Consider the following 18,052-nt stretch of genomic DNA (forward strand, 5'->3'; position numbering starts at 1 on the left):
ATATTCTTTCTGGAAAAATAACTCAAGAGTTTTCACTAGGTTTTCTTTCTTTCTTTTTCTTAAAGAAGATTTATGTGTGTATGTATGTGCACCACATGCGTTTCTGGTGCTGCAGGGAACAGAATGGGATGTCAGATTCCCTGGAACTGCAGTAACAGTTGTAAGTCACCTTGGGGATGCTGGGAACTGAGCCCGAGTCCACTGCAAGAAGCAGCCAGTGCTCTTAACTGCTGGGGTATTTCTCCAGCCCCAGGACAGTTTTTAAAGTGGTCTGAAATCTTCCAGGTTGAGAACAGGAAGATAAGATTCCTAGTGATAAGTGATATGAGCCATCAATCTGGAGGGAAGGAATCCGGGAGGGGAAGAGGCCCACATGGCTATGCAAACCCCACAAAGTCCATGCTCTGCCAACTCTTAACTACTTAGAAAGCCCTGTCAGCACAGCTGGCCTTCTATGAACAGGTGACTCGGGTCAAGCCCTGGGGTTTATCTGGCATTGAATTTACCTTGATTATCTGGCATGGCAAAGCTGACTGCCTTGCAGGTATCTTCCGAGGTCCAGTTGAATTCTAACAGCACATGTCCTGTGTTAATGAGGTCAAACCTGTGGGTGGATCAGGACCAGATTTCAGAATGTGCTGTCCATATTTTTGCCCTGCCTGACTACCGGCTGCACTGTTTTTCAAAGGCAAGTCACTTCATTTCTTAAGGTTTTTTAAAAATGTCTGAATTATATTCTTTTGTGCACATACACGAGTATGTCACATTTTCTTTATTCATTTGACAGTGGACACCCAGGATGAAGCTCTGGGGGCTATGAAGAGTCCACACGGGAGGGAGAGCAAACATCTCCTTGACACGTGGATTTCCTTCCTTCGGACATAGCCCGGAAGTGAGCTAGCTGGGTCATGTGGTAGGTCTAGTTTCAGTTTCATTTTGGGAAACCTCTTTACTGTCTTCTATAAGTCTGTCCTTTTCAGCAAGATGGACGGAGCAGGAAGACATCATGCTGAACAAAACAGACAGAGAAAGACATGTATCATGTTTTCTCTCTCAAGGGAAGTTAATACATTTAATCTCAAAGTAGAAGAGCATAGCACAGTGAGGACTGGGAGCTGGGGCGGGTCAAAGGGAAGGCATGGGCAGAGAGAGGCCGGATCAAAGGTATCAAAATGCAGTGCAGCGGGAGCAAGTGAGTCAGTGTGCTACAGTCTACAAAAGCCTCCCATAGGGCTGGAGAGACAGCTCAGAGGTTAAGAGCATTGCCTGCTCTTCCAAAGATCCTGAGTTCAATTCCCAGCAACCACATGGTGGCTCACAACCATCTGTAGTGAGGTCTGGTGCTCTCTTCTGGCCTGCAGACATACACAGAGACAGAACATTGTATACATAATAAATAAATAAATAAATAAATAAATAAATAAATATAAAAAAGCCTCCCATTTACTTTATAAGGAACTAGGGGAGAGGAGTCTGAAGGTTCTGTCTCCAGATAAATGTTAAGGAATGGAAATTCTAATTATTTTGATCCAGTCATCACATACTGTATGCTTGTATTGAAATAGCACACTCTACCCTGTAAATATGCAACATTATTACATGTCAGCCAAGAAGCAAATATAAAATAAAATGATTAAAAACAAATACAGCTAGGTATTGTGCACACCTTTAATCCCAGTACTTGAGAGACAGAGGCAGGCTAGTCTCCGTGAGTTTGAGGCCAGCCTGGTCTACATAGTGAGTTCCAGGCTAGGCAGAAACACTTAGTGAGACTCTGTTTCAAAAAACACATTTTGAGACAGAGTCTTGCTTCTTATAGATGATTATAGATTGGAGCTCAAAATTTTCTGGTCTCAGCCGCCTGCAAAGTGTATTACCATGCCTGGCTGAAAATCTTTTTAAAAGTAATTTTAAAAAGCAATTTCATCAGAATTCACTCAGTTAATGTACTTTTTAAAAAAAAAAAACAGATTTATTTATTTATTTATTTATTATGTAGACAACATTCTGCCTCCATGTATGCCTGCAAGCCAGAAGAGGGCACTGGATCTCATTACAGATGGCTATGAGCCACTATGTGGTTGCTGGGAATTAAACTCAGGACCTCTGGAAGAGCAGGCAGTGCTTTTAACCTCTGAGTCATCTCTCCAGTCCAAAGCACTTCCTTTGTAAAAGATGCAAAATATTTATGTAAAGAACAAAGAATTTTACAACGCCACTGTTTAGCCCTTAATGACAGTTTTCCTGGCCATCTTAAGCTTCTGGAGACTTACTCAAACACTCGGGTCTGGTAGACCAGTGTTTCCTTAAAGAACACGTCATTCGTATGGCACTGATAGGACGCAAAGTCCACGCTGGCACTGATCTGGATCCGCAGCTCTCGGTAGTTTTCTTCTACTACTGAGTGCGCTGGCTCAGGGTCTGTCTCTATCACCTGAAACAAAGGCAGCCACATCCTCAGCAGCACAAAGCCAGCAGCCCACTGGACCTCGGGGATGGCACACTACTTTAATCTCCCATGGAAACGAGCATGAACCCACAAATACAGCGTAGGGAGACACGACTGGCAAACCTTCAATAGGTCGGGATGAAAAAGAACAACCAAACAACAGGTAATTACTGAGAGGACTGGAACCATGTGGGCATGGGTTTTGGATCAGATGGCCTCTAAAGAGGACAGAGGAACTGGGCATGGTGATGCACACCTTTAATCTCAGCACTCAGGAGGCAGAGGCAGGTGGATCTCCGTGAGTTTGAGTCCCGCCTGGTCTACACAGTGATTTACAGGATAGTCAGGGCTATGTAGAGAGACCTTGTCTCAGAAACAAAAACAAGGACAAAAACAAAGGATAGAGAAAAGAGAACCATAGCTAAAAGAACAGATATTAATTAAATAGAAAACAAATTGCAAAAGGAAAGGACCAACAGAATTGTTTAGTTGTGCAGAGATTTGAAAACTTTTGGTGAGATGGATCAAGGAAAGTGCAAACAACAGGAACCATTAGTTAAAGGGGTGCATCACCAGCAACCCCACAGATCTAAAATATGTAGATGATTTTTTTAGATTTATTTATTTATTTCTTATGTATACAACATTCTGCCTCCATGTATGCCTGCATGCCAGAAGAGGGCACCAGATCTCATTACAGATGGCTGTGAGCCACCATGTGGTTGCTGGAAATTGAACTCAGGACCTCTGGAAGAGCAGCCTGTGCTCTTAACCACTGAGCCATCTTTCCAGCCCCCTGTAGATGATTTTTTTTGAAAATATACATAAAATATGGAGGAAAAAGAAAAATAATTTAATAAAATTCATGCAAGAACAAATTTAAAAGCATTAAATAACTGCATAGTAAAAAAATCTTAAAGTAAAGGAAGTTGAACAAGAACGTTAAAGAAAACAATGGAAAAACTCTATTGCTACTAGATGACTGGATAGTTGCAAGTCTTAGAGAAGACCTAGAAAAGAGAAGCACCTTGTTAACAGGAAAGACAAGTTAATAATCTAAAATTGTCATTTGTTCCCCCAGTGACTGAGAGCTGCAATCCAATTCCACATTTCTGTTACAGATTTTAATAATACGTGGCAAATGGATCCAGAAATTATACATGAGAATAAAAGCATTAAGAATGACCAAAACATTTAGAACAAAACAAACGGGGTAGGAACTTCCCTCCAAACATCAAGGCTGATTATGGAACTATAGAAATTAAGCTAATGTCAAAGTGTCTCTGGGATGGACAAACTGACAACAGAATGGAATAGAGAACAGAAATGATCCAGGCACATATAAAAGTGGGCTATGACACAGAGTCCCAGCAGATCACGAGGGAGTAGAAGGGCTGACCAAACTTGGCAAGGCAGTTATCTCAGTGGAACACAAGAAACTAGAGCCTTGTTGCACATCAGACAGAATTCCCACATGCATGAAAGGCTTAAGTACCAAAAGAAAAGCTCAGATTTAAAAATACGTAGAGTGGTGAATATATTATGGGGTGGGGGAGAGAATGGATTTAAAAATAAGACACAAAAGTAATAAAAGTAACCAAAAAAATAAACCATGATAACTTGACCTCATAAAAATTAAGGATATTTTCCATGCTGAAGAGATGGCTCACTGGCTAAGAGCACTGGCTGCTCTTCTGGAGGACCCAGGTTCAATTTCCAACACCCACATGACAGCTCACCACCTGTAACTCCAGCTCTAGTTGATATGATAGCCTCCTCTGGTTTCTGTGTGCACTGTAGGCACATGGTGCACATACATATAAGCTGGCAAAACATATATCCATAATCTAAAAATAAAAACTCTTTAAAAACTTAAGAATAGGTTTTGCTTATCAAAACGTAAAGGGACTGGAGAGATAACCTAGTGGTTAAGAGCGAATGTTGCTCTTGCAGAGGATCTCAGTTTTGTTCCCAGTACCCATGTTGGATGGCTCACAATTACCTGTAACCATAGCTCCAGGGGATCTGATGCCCTCTTCAGACCACTGAGGGCACTTGCACTCATATGGACATACCCTGACCCACACATGCATATTCAGAATGAAAATGAAGAAAGATCTTAAAAATCATATGATGTGGGATTCCCCTCTGTATGCTGTGAATATGTTTTATTACCACAGGTTAATAAAGAAGCTGTTTTGGGTCTATGGCAGTGCAGAATATAGTCAGGCTGGAAGAGATATATAGAGAGAGTAGGTTAAGTCAGGGACTCGCCATGTAGCCACCAAAGGAGACAGACGCTGGAACTTTATCGGTAGGACACAACCTCAAGGTAAAATATAAAATAATAGAAATGAATTAATTTAAGATGTAAGAGATATCTAGAAATACGCATAAGCTAATAGACCAAGCAGTGTTTTAACTAATACAGTTTCTGTGTGACTATTTTGGGTCTGGATGTCTGGGAATGAACAAGCAACCATTCACCTACAAACAAAGAAAAAAGTCAAGCTATAAATTTGTTGATAATATGTATGGACACATAACACAAATGGAATTTCTTGAAAATAAAAAGAACTTAAACAAAGGATAAGCACTGTAACCAAAAAAAAAAATGGGCAAAAGGCACAAAAGGCATTCATGTAAAAGGTACCCTGCATGGTCAATACTCAAATGAAGAGCTATCCAACCTCATTAAGTAGTTAGGAAAGTATAATCAAGCTCATAATCAGAAAATTTCCAAGTTATACAAATGATAAAAGCCAAAATGCCTTGCCTATGATTCACAAGACTGTGGGCTTATCTCCAATATCCCATAAACTAACAAACCAACCAACCAGTCAACAAAGCACCAATAACCAATCAACTGATCATCTAATAGACCAACATCCAACCAACCAACCAACCAAGCAACAACCAACCAACTAACAACCAAACCAATCAACCAACTTCCCAAAAGTCTAACAAAGTCCAATGCTGGAAAGGAGGTGGCTCACAAAACTCCTTTTCTGTAAGAGTGAAAACTGGTATAGTGAGTTTGGAAAGGCTGAGCACTCACATATCCCCTGACTTAGTGACGCCACTTGTAGGAATGTAAACATAGATGCCAACATGCACAGAAATACTGCCCGTAAGAGAAAAATTTGAAATTTCAACTTTCAGGGAAAAAGATAAAAAGACTGGAATGTATACAGTACTGAAGTGGATTCACAATAGCCACATGTAACCATGATCACATACAATAACTGATGTGGAATTCCCCTTTGTATGCTGTAAAGATATTTTATTACCATTGGCTAATAAAGAATCTTCTTTGGGCCTATGACAGAGCAGAATAGAGCCAGGTGGGAAATCTGAACAGAGATGTAGAGAGAGAAACAGATGCCCCGAACCTTACTGGTAAACCATGAGCCTTGTGGTAAAATATAAAACAGGAATGGGTTAATTTAAGATGTAAGAGTTAATTAATAAGAAGACCGAGCTAGTGGCTGAGCTGTGTTGCAATTATAGAATGCTCAGGTCAACAAGCCATCCATCGAGGGAGTGACGTGGATAGGGATTACCTCTAGGAGGGAGACAAAGTGATGGAATGACCAGAATCACACAGGTATTCAGGGCCTAGTTCCCTTGATGGGTATGGGTTAGTTTACCATAGAATTCAAAAGAAAATGGCAAAGAATAAATGCAAGGGGCATGTGTGGGCCAAAGATGAGTTCTAACTACTCTAAGTCCAGACACCTGATGGAAACAGGAAAGGATGACTAGCGACGGCTTTTCTGAAGAAAAAGGAGAAAGAATTTGCTGAAGCCATTATCAAGACTGCAGCTGGTCTGTCAACTAAGACTATGTGTGTTGTTCGTGAGGGCGATGGGTATGGAAACTTAGTTTGCTGCTTTTGGAACTAAAGTCAGATGCAAACCTTTTTCTTTTCCACAACGAGACACTCAAATTGAGAGCAGCAGGCACCCAAGCATGGTGGACTGGGCTCGGTCTGTATTTCATGTGCTCTGGATACTCACTTTTCGTTTTGTGGTCAAGTTCCCTGGTGTGTTTCGGGGCGCATCCACCCACTTGACTGTGCGCATGCGGTCATCCCAGTCAGGGACCTGGTCTGCAGGGAGCTGAAACACGATCTTGGAAAGCGTGCACTTGACAGTCATCTTCTTCAGGCTGATGGGCACATCTGACTTCAGGGTCACCACCACGTCCTTGGAGCAGCCAGGGTGGAGATGGCCTACCTAGGGAAAAGTCTGGTATTTATATTTTGGGGAATTCAATCCTAAGGTTCTTTGGTGCCTGATGGTGACTCGAAATACATGATCTAGGCCTATATAGGAGATCGACTTAAACACATACAAGAGATTCTTTAAAACGTCATCACAAAGTGAGGCACAGTGGCTCGTGCTATGAATCCTGGCACTTGGGAGGGTGAGTTACGTTTGCCATGAGTCCGAGGCCAGCTTAGACTACAGAATATGTTTCAGGCAAGTCTGGGCTACAGAATAGACCATCTCTCAAAACAAACAGGCACACACATCATTAGAAGAGCAATATTAATAGTTACCAATCTCTTACTTGCCTCAAGTACTATTCTAAACTCCTGAGCAGTTTTTCCAATCCCCAGGACACCCTCTGAGAGCTCCAGAGCTACCACTCCCACTTCACAGATGACAAAACCTGAAAACTGCTTAAGGTCTTTGACACTAGCGATCTGGGTTTGAACTCAAGCCCTAGGACTCCAAATGCCGCCCTCAGCCACCTGATACTCATTATGATTCATACAAATAGCTGGTTCAATACAGTAAACTAGTTTCTAGAAAGTGATCTAACGAGCCCTGTGTCCCCAAAATCTCTCCAGGGTACTGTAGAACACAACTTTCATTATAATGCTGAGATGCTGCTGGATTCTTTGCCCCTCCTTTGCTCATGAGTGCAAACGAGTGCAGTGGAACTTACTAGAAGTTAAAGATGACGATGCATAGTCAGACTGAAGTGGAGAGAGCAGAGCCCATATGACTCTTACTAAGCCAGATATTAAAGACATTTATAAGTATGTAAAATGGCTGGGTGTGGTAGTGCCCGCTCATAACACAGATATCCAGGAGCCCAAGACAGGAGAGTAAGAAGCTCAAGGCTAGCCTGGGCAACATAGAAGAGCCTATCTTAACAAGAACGGTGGAAGGATTCTGCCCTTATCACACACATATTTGAAAATATAGCTATTTTTATAAAAATATGGTATTTGAATTAAAATATAGTTGATCTATTGCACTTTCAAACAAGTATGTTTAAAATATTCTTAATTTTGGGAACTAGAGAGATGGGTCAGTGGTTAAGAGCACTGGTTGTTTTTTCTAGAGGACCCAGGTTTGTTCTAAACATGCATATGATAGCTTACAACTGTCTGTAACTCTAGTTCCAGGAGATCTGATGTCCTTTTCTGGTCTCTGTGGGTACCAGGCACACACATGGTGCATAGACATAGATCCAGGCAAAATACTCATACAATACAAATAATAAAAAGAAAACATTCCTAGTTTTAATTTCTAATAGCTTAACTATCAATTATTATAATTCACATGGATAAAACTTCTTTGAGAGTTCTTAATAATGTTTAAGAGTATGAAGGAGCCCTGGCATGAAAACGCTTTAAGTTGCTCAAATATACTGGATGTGAAGGAGATCCCATTTGGTAGAATAAATAGATTTGTGATTTATCGTAGATAAAGACATACAAACCAACACCACCTACATGCATACCATACACATGACAGTCCTCTGACAGGGAAGACATTCTCTCTCCTGCCTCCGGACCGCAAAGACTGATTAAGCTTTGGATTGCTTAAGCTATATGCTTGGGTGCTCTGTGCACATACAGGAGTGCACAGTGTAAGGGAGCTGCTGGAGGCCTAGCTCTGTCCTTGGCAACTTAGATTATTACATCCATTATGCGCTCTCTGCATCCTCATAGGCCAAATGTGGATAAGAAAGACTGCATGAATTTGGCAAGGCCTTGGTACTGGATAAGGGATACAGTGTGTGATTAGTTTTCTGTAGGGGTGGATTTGGGCTGAGATTGTGTTGGAATCTATCAGGAGCCTAGGCTGGCTTGGAACTCACTATGTAGCTCAGATTGGTCTTGAACTTGGAGTATTTCTGCCTGAGCTTCCTATGTGTTAGGATTTGCAGATATGAGGCAGCATTCTTGTCTTGCTGAGGCCACTTCTGAAGGCCATACTCAGAGGGACACAGGGCTACACTCTGGAATAGGAAACTAGGGCCGGTAGTCATTTATCCAGGCCTCCAGAGATTTCCTTAAGTTCTTCCCCACAGCGGGATTTGTTAATCTCCTCTTAGACCATGGGGCCCTGAGCAGTGTCCTCAAGCACTGGGTCTGAGTGCAGTTTCTTAGTTCAAGATGCATGTGTCCCATTCCATGTACCCACAGGGATGGGGTGACCATCAGACGGGGGTTGGCTTAGGCCAGAGGGAGTCTGGAACCCAGTGAGTGACTTCTGCTTACCTGTGGGAAGAAAGACAGCGTAGCTAAAAGGGGCCACTCGAAGCGAACCACATTCCCTTGGCTGTGGTTGGTGATGGTGAAGCTCACGTTGTAGCTGCTCCCAATGTGGCAGTACCCGAACTGGATGTGATCCAACAGGGCAGCTAGGGGGCAGAGCAGAAGGCTGGTGAGTCCTCCCTGTCGCCTTGAAGAACTTGCTTTGTAAGGGAGGCCTATCTGGATAGAGACTCAGTCACAGTTACCCTTTCCTCTTTGGATGGTTATACATGAAAACCTTTGGATCCCTGGGTAGAAAGACCTGCCTCCCAGGGATTGATCAATTTAACCATCCATCCATCCATCCATCCATCCATCCATCCATCCATCCATCCATCCGTTCTACCTATCCACCTACCTTGGCTCTTCTATTTGTTTAAGAGAAAATAAAGATCCTAATGTCATTTGTTTGGTGGGAAAATACAATGAAATATTAGATTGTTAGATAAAATATAGGATTCTCAATTAAATTTGAATTAGAGATAAACAATGAGTAATTCTTTATGATAAACATGTCCTATGCAATACTTTAGGGACATATATATATATATATATATATATATACTAAAAGCTATTGATTGTTTATCTGGAACTTAGTTTTCTCTGGAATACCTCTATTGCTAAGCCTGAGAATCCCATAAAGGTATGGAATCTGATTTCTAGACCTGGATTACTGCCAGCTTCTGTTTGACCCTGACTAGAGCAATGCCACTGCACAGCCTCAAACAGGAGGTTAACACCAGTTCCAGAAAGAGTGCTGATTTCACCCCCAGGATGTACATTCCAGGACTATGATAAGCTCCTGTGGGCTGCTTGATGAGCAGGCCAGCAGCCGACAATGTCACGTCTCCCAGGATCTTAACAGACCTGCCCTGCCCTTCAGGGTCATCATCCACTTTTGAATCTGATTCCTGGGTGATCACGTGCGTGTTAAAGCTTAAGACATGTGGTCTCTAAAGCACTGAACCTTCCACTTAGGGACGGACTCTGCACGGGGTTCAAATCACAATCATTACCAAAAAGCATTTGACAGAATGGCTGACTCCTTTAAAGTGAATTGTAAACTCAGCTTCAGAATTCCCACCCCAAGACCTCACTTCTGCGTCTCCCACCTGCCACCAAGTCCTCCATGGCACTTTCCTCAGCGATCTCTATGACCTCAGACATATCCGGGCCCTCCAGGATAGCGGACCCCGTCAGCCCATGGATGTTGTCCAAGGTGATGTCATCCTCGTAGCTTTCTCCCACCAGGTGAATCATGGTCTCCTCATACTGGTTGTTGATCACCGACAGGTGGATGGTGCCTGTCATTCTCCCAATCTTCTTGGAGTGGAAAAAGACATCGAATTCAGCCGTGTCTCCAGGAGAAACAACCAGGGAGGCTGTGTGGGCTTTTTTAACTGTAAACAGAAGACAGAAGTTACCATTCGGAAGCAGTTTAGGATGCATCTCCAGGAAGACTTTGGCTAGAAGGAAAGCATCCCCTTTTAGGGCACTGGGCTACTGGTGATGTGACCGAGCACCAGCTGTGACCTGGTCCTGAGAGGCCCTGGCAAACCAGCTTCTGAGAGCCATCACCCTTCTGAGGCACCCACTACTTGCCTTTTTCATTCGGTATGTTTTCCTCTATGATGTAGATGTAGGAGGTGGTGGGTCTTCCTTTGAGAGAGAAGACTCCTAGTTGGTCTCGCAGGTCCACATGGAGCTGGCAGGAGGAAAGCCGGGTTGAGTGGTTGGGCTTACAGGCTGCTCGTGAATTCTGAGTCTGGGTTGTGATACTGTGCTGTATTTTGGGGCAAGAACCTCCGAAGTCATTGTATGTAGTATTCACTTTTTATTTTCTCTTTCATTGCATGCATATGTGTGAATGACATGTGTGTGTAGGTGCACATGTGTGTGTGGATGTGCATGTGTATGGAGGCCTGAAGTTGACAGTGTGACTTCCTCAATTGTTTTCCTCTTTGTATATAAGCAGGGTTTCTTGCTGAACCCAGAGCTCACTGAGTCAGGCGAGTCTAGCTAGTCAGTCTGTCCCGGGGATCTTCAGGCTCTGCCTCTTGAGTGTTGGGATTACAGGTGACTGCCACTCCTTGTCCTGTTTTGATGTGGGTTCTGGGGATCTGTAGCCTGTTCTTTATATGTGTACATTAAAAGCTTTTCCTATTGAACCACATCCCTAGCTCCAGCATTCATGGTTTTGAGAGTCTTAAGAGATCTATGTAATAAACATTAGACCTGGATAGGAAAAGTGGGTATTCAGTCAGGGTCATCCTTTAGCATCTGAGTAGGAACTGGAGGCCCAGAGGTCATAGGTGACCTTCCATACTACACAGTGCCAAAGTGGATTGCCAATGTGTCTGTTACACAGACAGACGGCTGAAGATATCTTCCAAACTAATGAAATGGAAATGAATACCCATAATTCTATAAAGTATTATATAACTATGATTTCCTAGAAGCTAGAATCTCCTAGGTACTATGCATTTTCTAGCACCATGGTAAACATACTAGCAAGATCGTAGGAAAACTAAGGTGGACATCTGACCAACTTCAGGAAAACAAGTGGTTTCTGGTCCATTGGAAAGCAGGCAGGGCTGAAGCCAGGCATTGATTTTAGGTGTAAGAAATCTGACTTTTATTTTTTTTTAGAAGGCAGCCATACTGACTATAAAAATTAAAGTGGCCTAAAGGAGGAAGAAACAGAGCCACTGCACTGCAACAAGAGATTATATATTTATAAATAAACCTAATAAGAAACAAAATGGGGGGCACTGAGAAGGCTCAGTGGATAAAAAACGCTTGCTGTTGAGTCTGACAACCAGAATCAGATCCCAGGGCCCGCAGAGTGGAAGGAGAGGCCTGACGCCTGCGGTTATCCTCTGGCTCCCCATTCTCATGTGTGCACAACATAATGAATGAATGTAGAAAGGAGAAACCACATGGAGGAACTTACATTTTAGAAATACGGAGATCAAGGTCTAACAAATGGACAGGAATCCTAAATGTTGCCCCGGTGGACAGTTAACTCTAAAACCAGGAATTCTCCCAGATAATCCAAAGATTTCCATCTTGATTCTCATGAAATAGAACTTTTTTGGATGTATTTTATTATATGTATGTGGATGTTTGGACTATATGTATGTCTGCACACCATATGTGTGCTTGGTGCCTGTGGCGTTCAGAAGAGGGTGCTGGGAACCAAATGTAGGTCCAGTGCTCTTAACCATTAAGTCATCTCTGCAGCTCCTCCCAAGGAGATTTTTTTAAAGGAACATTACAAAATGATTCTTAAGCTTATATATGAGCTGAATATACAAAAAAAATCTAAGAAAAATTAAAAGAAAACTTAGTGGGTGGCAGGACTTCAGTGAATAAGACTGTAGAATAGCATTTTTTTTTCAACCTGTGGGTCGTGGCCTCTTTGGAGGTCAAACAACCCTTTCACAGGGGTTGCTTAAGACCACCAGAAATATTCATTATGATTCATAACAGCTGCAAAATTACAGTTATGAAGTATCAATGGAAATAATGTTATGGAGCTGGAGAGATGGCTCAGTGGTTAAGAGCACTGGCTGCTCTTCCAAAGGTCCTGAGTTCAATTCCTGGCAACCACAGGGTGGCTGAGAACCATCTCCAGTGGAATCTGATGCCCTCTTCTGTCCTGTTTATGTATAGAAAGACAGCACACTCATTTATATTAGTACATAAATCTTAAAAAAAGAAAATTTGTGGTTGGGGTCACCACAACAAGAGGAACTGTATTAAAGGGTCGCAGCATCAGGACCGGTGAGAACCACTGCTGTAGAGCATTTATAAAGTCCCCGCCATGAGAATCATGTAGGGTGGGGCTGCCATATGGTTCTTTCCTGCCATGGGCCTGAAGCTTAAGAAGCTGCAAGAAAAGATAAAGCAACATGGTCTGGCTAACATGTCACCCCATGTGTCACCCTCAGCTGTTACCTGGGCAGGGATGGTGCCATTGTTCTTAAGGATGAGAGGCAGTTTCTCTGAATGGCCCAGCAGAAGCCTCTTAAACAGGAGCAAGGGGTTTCCATGTTGGTTATATAGAGTCGGTCGGATGACAGTCACTCGAGGGAGGGTCCCCTCGCCAACGATATCAAACACCAGACCTCGGCTCCTGGCCAGGTTGCTGCAGGGGAAGAGCAAGGCGGGCTGAGACCAACCTGGCAGCAACACTTTATTACAAAGCCACGGCAGAGGGGCTAGCTGGTACCTGGGCAAGCCATCCAGAGTAGCCTCGAAGATGCACTGGTAGGTCTGCATGGTCTGTGGTGTGAACAGCACTGTGACGAAGGCATGTGAGCGACTCCCAATACACATCTTGTTGGGTTCCACATCGAAGATGTCAGTGATGCGGGCGGCTGCCTGTGAAGCGGAGCAGCACCAGATGGCCTTAGCTGCTTTGCATGCTTTTTCAAAGGGATTCCCTTTACATCTCAAACTGGAGAGGAGGAGATGTCCAAGTCCACTATCATAAAACTTGTCCCTTTGGAAGTCAGGTTTCCCAGCTTTTTGTACTTTTCATGCAGAATGAGGATGAGCAAGTCTTCGGTGCTCTACAGTATCATTAGGGAACAAAGACTGGCTGTTGCCAGTGTCTCAAGGTGGTGATGAGGGATTACATGGTCTCCTAACTCTCTCAGGTGACAGTCTTCCAGAAATGCACACAGCTTTTGGCTGAGGACAACCTTGGGGACCTCCTCCACCCGCATCAGCCATGAACAGTGTGAGGTCTGGGGCATGAGAGCCACAGGCCCAAATGACACATTGTTCTGATAAAGCTAAGAAGTATTTGAAGCATACACTGAAAATTTGGGATAAAGCAACCTGTTGATTCAGTCCTTTCTTGTGCTATCTTTGAGTTTTTTTTCTACAGAGAGAGAGAGAGAGAGAGAGAGAGAGAGAGAGAGAGAGAGAGAATGGTTTTAAGCTTAGCAGACTCTGAAGTGGGGTTCATTATTTAATATGAATCCTAGCTATATAGTCCCACGGCATGGAATAGAGAAAGAACTGAGCTTTTCTGAGCCTTACTTAGTTCCCCTAGCTGTAAAATAGGAATAACAACCAAGTCTGAAAGAGATGTAGACCTGAAAGAAAGCAATAAATAGGCAATCAGCTAGCAGAACGCCTGCCACACAGGAGGGCCTCAGTTCACATTCTCTATTCCACCCGACACCTGTAGCCTGACACTCCAGACCTCCAAAGCTCCAAGTCTCCCTGACCAGAAGAATGGGAGATTGGAGGCTCACCTGCCTGAAGTTGGTGGCCATCTTTGGTTTCTCTTCCAGTGCTTGTACCTATCAGTTACACAGTGAGTTCAACTGGGCAGACACATGAGTTGCCCATTAGTATGTACCAATTTAGTACAAAGGTATGCACAGGACACACACATACATATATAGTCCCTGGCCTAAGGGAAGTGGTCTTGTGACCTCGCAGAACTTCTAACAGGACTTGAAAGCCTCATGGTTTCTATCTAGGTGCAGGCGCTCCAGAGCAGGGCCTTCCCAGGGTTCCTTTAGTGGCTTTATGCCAATCAAAGAGGGCCAGGCCACAGGGCACCTCCTACCTTGTTGGAGACGGGCTTGACTATGATGTTGATGTCGCAAGCGATCTTTCCCACATTGCTGATCTTGAAGCGAGCCTTGGCCTGATAACCCACCAGCACATTGCAGAAGATGAACTTGTTTTCATCCTCCACATACAACCCGCCACTCTGTATGGTCTGGAGGATGTGGTACAGGTTGGAGCTGGTGCAGATCTGGTGTTCCTCAAATATCAAGACGCTGTTGTCAGTCACAAAGGCTAGGGAATGGAGGAGGAACGTGAGACCGGCTGGCTGCCAGAATCCTGGCCTTCTGCTCCCTGGCATACTAATCTGGATTAAAAACTTTAAAATATTACATTTATTCCCCTCCCCCCCAACGAACGTGAGTGAACGTATCTCCTTTGTGAAGCTCATAGGACAACTATCAGGAGTCTATTCTTTTCTACTACGTGGATTCTGTGGATTGTGCTCAGGATATTCGGATTCTGACAAAGGAGAATCACAGGCTAGGGTTACAGCTTAATGACAGATTACTCGCCTAGCATACAGAAGGCCTTAGGTTCTATCCCTTGCATTTCAAATATACCACACACTGGGAGGTGACGGGACAAAGTCTGTTGGCCTCCTCATTTCTGATTGACACATCTCAATTAGCCTTTTTCTTCTATTGGCAAGCAATGGTGAGAACCAAGGTCTTGGATGGACTTTTAAGAGGGAGGAGAGAGTTGGTATACTTTGGTTTGAGGCTCTGGGGAGCTTAGAGCCAAAGCTTTCCCTGGGCTCTTGCATGTTCAGTTACTACGCATTGCTCTGTGAATGTGCTGTCCACAAGGAATTGCCTGAGGGTGGCACATCCCGTGCCAGCTCGTTTCTCAGAGCACCACTCATCTGGGAACCCAGTAACAGACCCCCAAAGGTTAAGCGTCTGGAGAAGCAGATCCTCTTCTATACATGCCAAGGCTCTAACAACAAATATGGCTGAAGACCCCGGAAGAGGGTCTAAGTTTTCATAGAAAACAGTTTAGCCTTGTCTGTGGGACATCTTTAGAGGGTCTTTCCTGGAGGAGGAGGAGGGGCTGGCAAGTGCCAGTCTTTTAGGAGTGTTTTCCAATCCGAGTTGCAGTACCTGGCAGGCATGCTTCAGCAAGGAGGGTGTAAGGAATGCCGGCAGGATTTTCTCTAGGGTCTCGGTCAGAGATATCAATGGCCAGAAACTCTTCACACCTCCCCACAGGGTCAGCCACACACTCCACGGTGATGATCTGCTGTCCTCCAGAAGGGATAGAGCCAAATCCTGGGTATACAGTGAACATGCCATGGGAGAAGCGGGCCTGCAGAACAAAGATGGGCAGGGCCGGGTGGAAGGAAGCAGAGTGAGTAACAGAGCCTGAGACTTCCCAAAGAGCCGAGATAATGAAACGGGAAACAGTGGGGCCTCTCTGCCTGCAGGGGCAGAGGCCCTGGGTCCTCGTGGTTTTTTCACGAGGCATGGGTTTTCAGGGCTTCCTTCTGAGCAGTCTCAAGGAAACAGATAATGTGTACATTATACAATACTTATCTAGATGGGGGAATCTCAAAGCCGTGTGGGTCAGGTGGGGTGCAGAATGGACCAGCAGTTGAGACAATGGGTTTGGAATAGGATACTGTGGGTTTGAATGAGAACGGCCCCCACGGGCCCATGTATTTGAAGGAATGCTTGGTCCCCAGTTGGTAGAACAGTTTTGGGGAAGGATTAGGAGGTGTGGCCTTATTGGAGGAGGTGTGCACTGGGGGTAGGCTTTATGATTTCAAAAGACCATGCCAGGGCTGGAGACATGGCTCAGCAGTTAAGAGCACTGACTGCTCTTCCCCAAGACCCTGGTTCAATTCCTAGTACCCATACGGCAGCTAACAACTGTCTGTAACTCTAAGATCTAACACCCTCACACAGACATATATGCGGGCAAAATACAAGGGCACATAAAATAAAAATAAATAAATTATTAAAAGAAAAGCCCATGCCAGGCCCAGTCTGATTCTTTGCCTCTGGCCTGTGGATTAGGATGTAAGCTCTCAGCTCCTGCTCCAGTGACCCATGCCTGCCTATCCGCCAATGTGTTTCCTGTCATGATCATCATGGACTAACCCTCTGAAACTGCAAGCAACCCTCTCAATTAAACGCTTTCTTTTATAAGATGCCTTGGTCATGGTGTCTCTTCATAGCAGTAGAACAGCAGCTCTAAGATGGACAATCTGGGATTTGAACGCAATTCCCAATATATATTGTTTGACGCTGGGAAAATGGCATCTCTGAGTCTCAGTTGATCTCTAAATGTGTTTGGCATGATGGATTGTTGGAGGGTTAAAGGAGAAAATACCCGTGAGCACACACTATAGCATATAGTACAGAATTAGTGCTAAGGAGAATGTCATTATGAGAGAAGCCCTCTCATGTCCCTGCAGACCCCAGCCCTTCACCTCCCGCTTGTGGTTCTCAAGATAACTGTAGCAAGTACTTGGAGTACAATGTCCCATGAGAGAGAAAGACTGTCTTAGCTAGCCTAGTCTCCGTCCTCGCATTTAGAGATGTTCTGTGGTACTTTAGCTCAGAGACCCAAGTGTCTTCAGGGGTCTGAAACCCAGAGCAGAATGAGTTTGGGACTGCAGTGTGAAGTGGCCATCCACATGCAAGACTCCACTGCCTGGGGCAGCTTCTTGGGTCCTAGAGGATAAGGCCCTGGATGTCAGCTGTTGCCTCTTTGCTGTGTGAGGGATGCTTGGTATGACCTGGGCTGTGAGTGTCCCATCTCGCTGAATCCATACTCTGGCAGCTGGAGTCCTGATAGATCTAGGAACTTCAGCAGGAGCTGGTGAAGGTGCTAGGATACCGCTGCCAGGTGTGACGCCAGCGCATGATGCTGGGAGGTGCTCGTAATCCTACCCTAGGCTGACCAATGCACAGTGCTCCCCACCTCAGGGAATGACCTCGGCGCAGTTTACCACAGACAGCTCCTGGTTCTCAGGCTTGTCCCCGCTCTGGTCCAGTTTCACAAAGCTGCCCGAGAGCAGGCAATCTGACTGCAATGTCTTGTCCAATGCCCCTGCTGCCCATCCTTGGAATCCATAGGATCTGGGCACTGGCGCGGGACAACTCTCAACCAAATTCCGCCACTCTTCCCCTTGGAGATAAACTTTTCTTACTCAACCCCACTTTCACCGCCTCCAAAACTCTTTGAATGTGTTCCATAGTACTACTGCAGTAGAGCATGCATCAGTCTGACAAAGCTCAGACTCCACTTCTGGGTTCTTCAGGATACTGTCCCTAAATTCTTACAGGATAGGCTGGCACCTTCAATGAGCACAAGCCATACAGGTACCTGGAGGATGAGCCCCAAGTGTGGTGAAGTGTGACTTCACGGCTCTGCACGGAAGTTTCTAGGAATTTAACCCAGTACCTATCTACTGCCATGTGCTAGGAGCTCTACTGAGCCCTAGA

General features: G+C 44.4%; 1 protein-coding gene across 5 annotated transcripts in view; it reads right to left on the reverse strand.

Annotated features, from left to right (window-relative positions):
- The window catches only part of Hydin (HYDIN axonemal central pair apparatus protein), a 326,725-nt gene that overhangs the window by 35,884 nt on the left and 272,789 nt on the right, over window positions 1-18,052 (reverse strand). For 4 of the 5 annotated variants that reach the window (XR_007592102.1, XM_050144333.1, XM_050144331.1 and 1 more), the window contains exons 59-68: window positions 15,704-15,908; window positions 14,599-14,834; window positions 13,243-13,394; window positions 12,969-13,158; window positions 10,611-10,713; window positions 10,121-10,408; window positions 8,973-9,115; window positions 6,469-6,687; window positions 2,274-2,434; window positions 507-604 (exon numbers count right to left, since the gene is read on the reverse strand). Coding sequence is in view for 4 of the 5 variants with exons in the window: in XM_050144333.1 (XP_050000290.1) it covers window positions 507-604; window positions 2,274-2,434; window positions 6,469-6,687; window positions 8,973-9,115; window positions 10,121-10,408; window positions 10,611-10,713; window positions 12,969-13,158; window positions 13,243-13,394; window positions 14,599-14,834; window positions 15,704-15,908 (1,795 nt within the window). In the remaining variant the exon portion in view is untranslated. The remainder of the gene's footprint in view (window positions 1-506; window positions 605-2,273; window positions 2,435-6,468; window positions 6,688-8,972; window positions 9,116-10,120; window positions 10,409-10,610; window positions 10,714-12,968; window positions 13,159-13,242; window positions 13,395-14,598; window positions 14,835-15,703; window positions 15,909-18,052) is intronic. The other variant, XM_050144332.1, reaches the window with a different exon arrangement.

The sequence above is a fragment of the Alexandromys fortis genome, unplaced genomic scaffold, assembly GCF_014885135.2.
Source record: "Alexandromys fortis isolate MF-2015 unplaced genomic scaffold, M_Fortis_MF-2015_v1.1 scaffold_1, whole genome shotgun sequence".
NCBI classification, from domain to species: domain Eukaryota; kingdom Metazoa; phylum Chordata; class Mammalia; order Rodentia; family Cricetidae; genus Alexandromys; species Alexandromys fortis.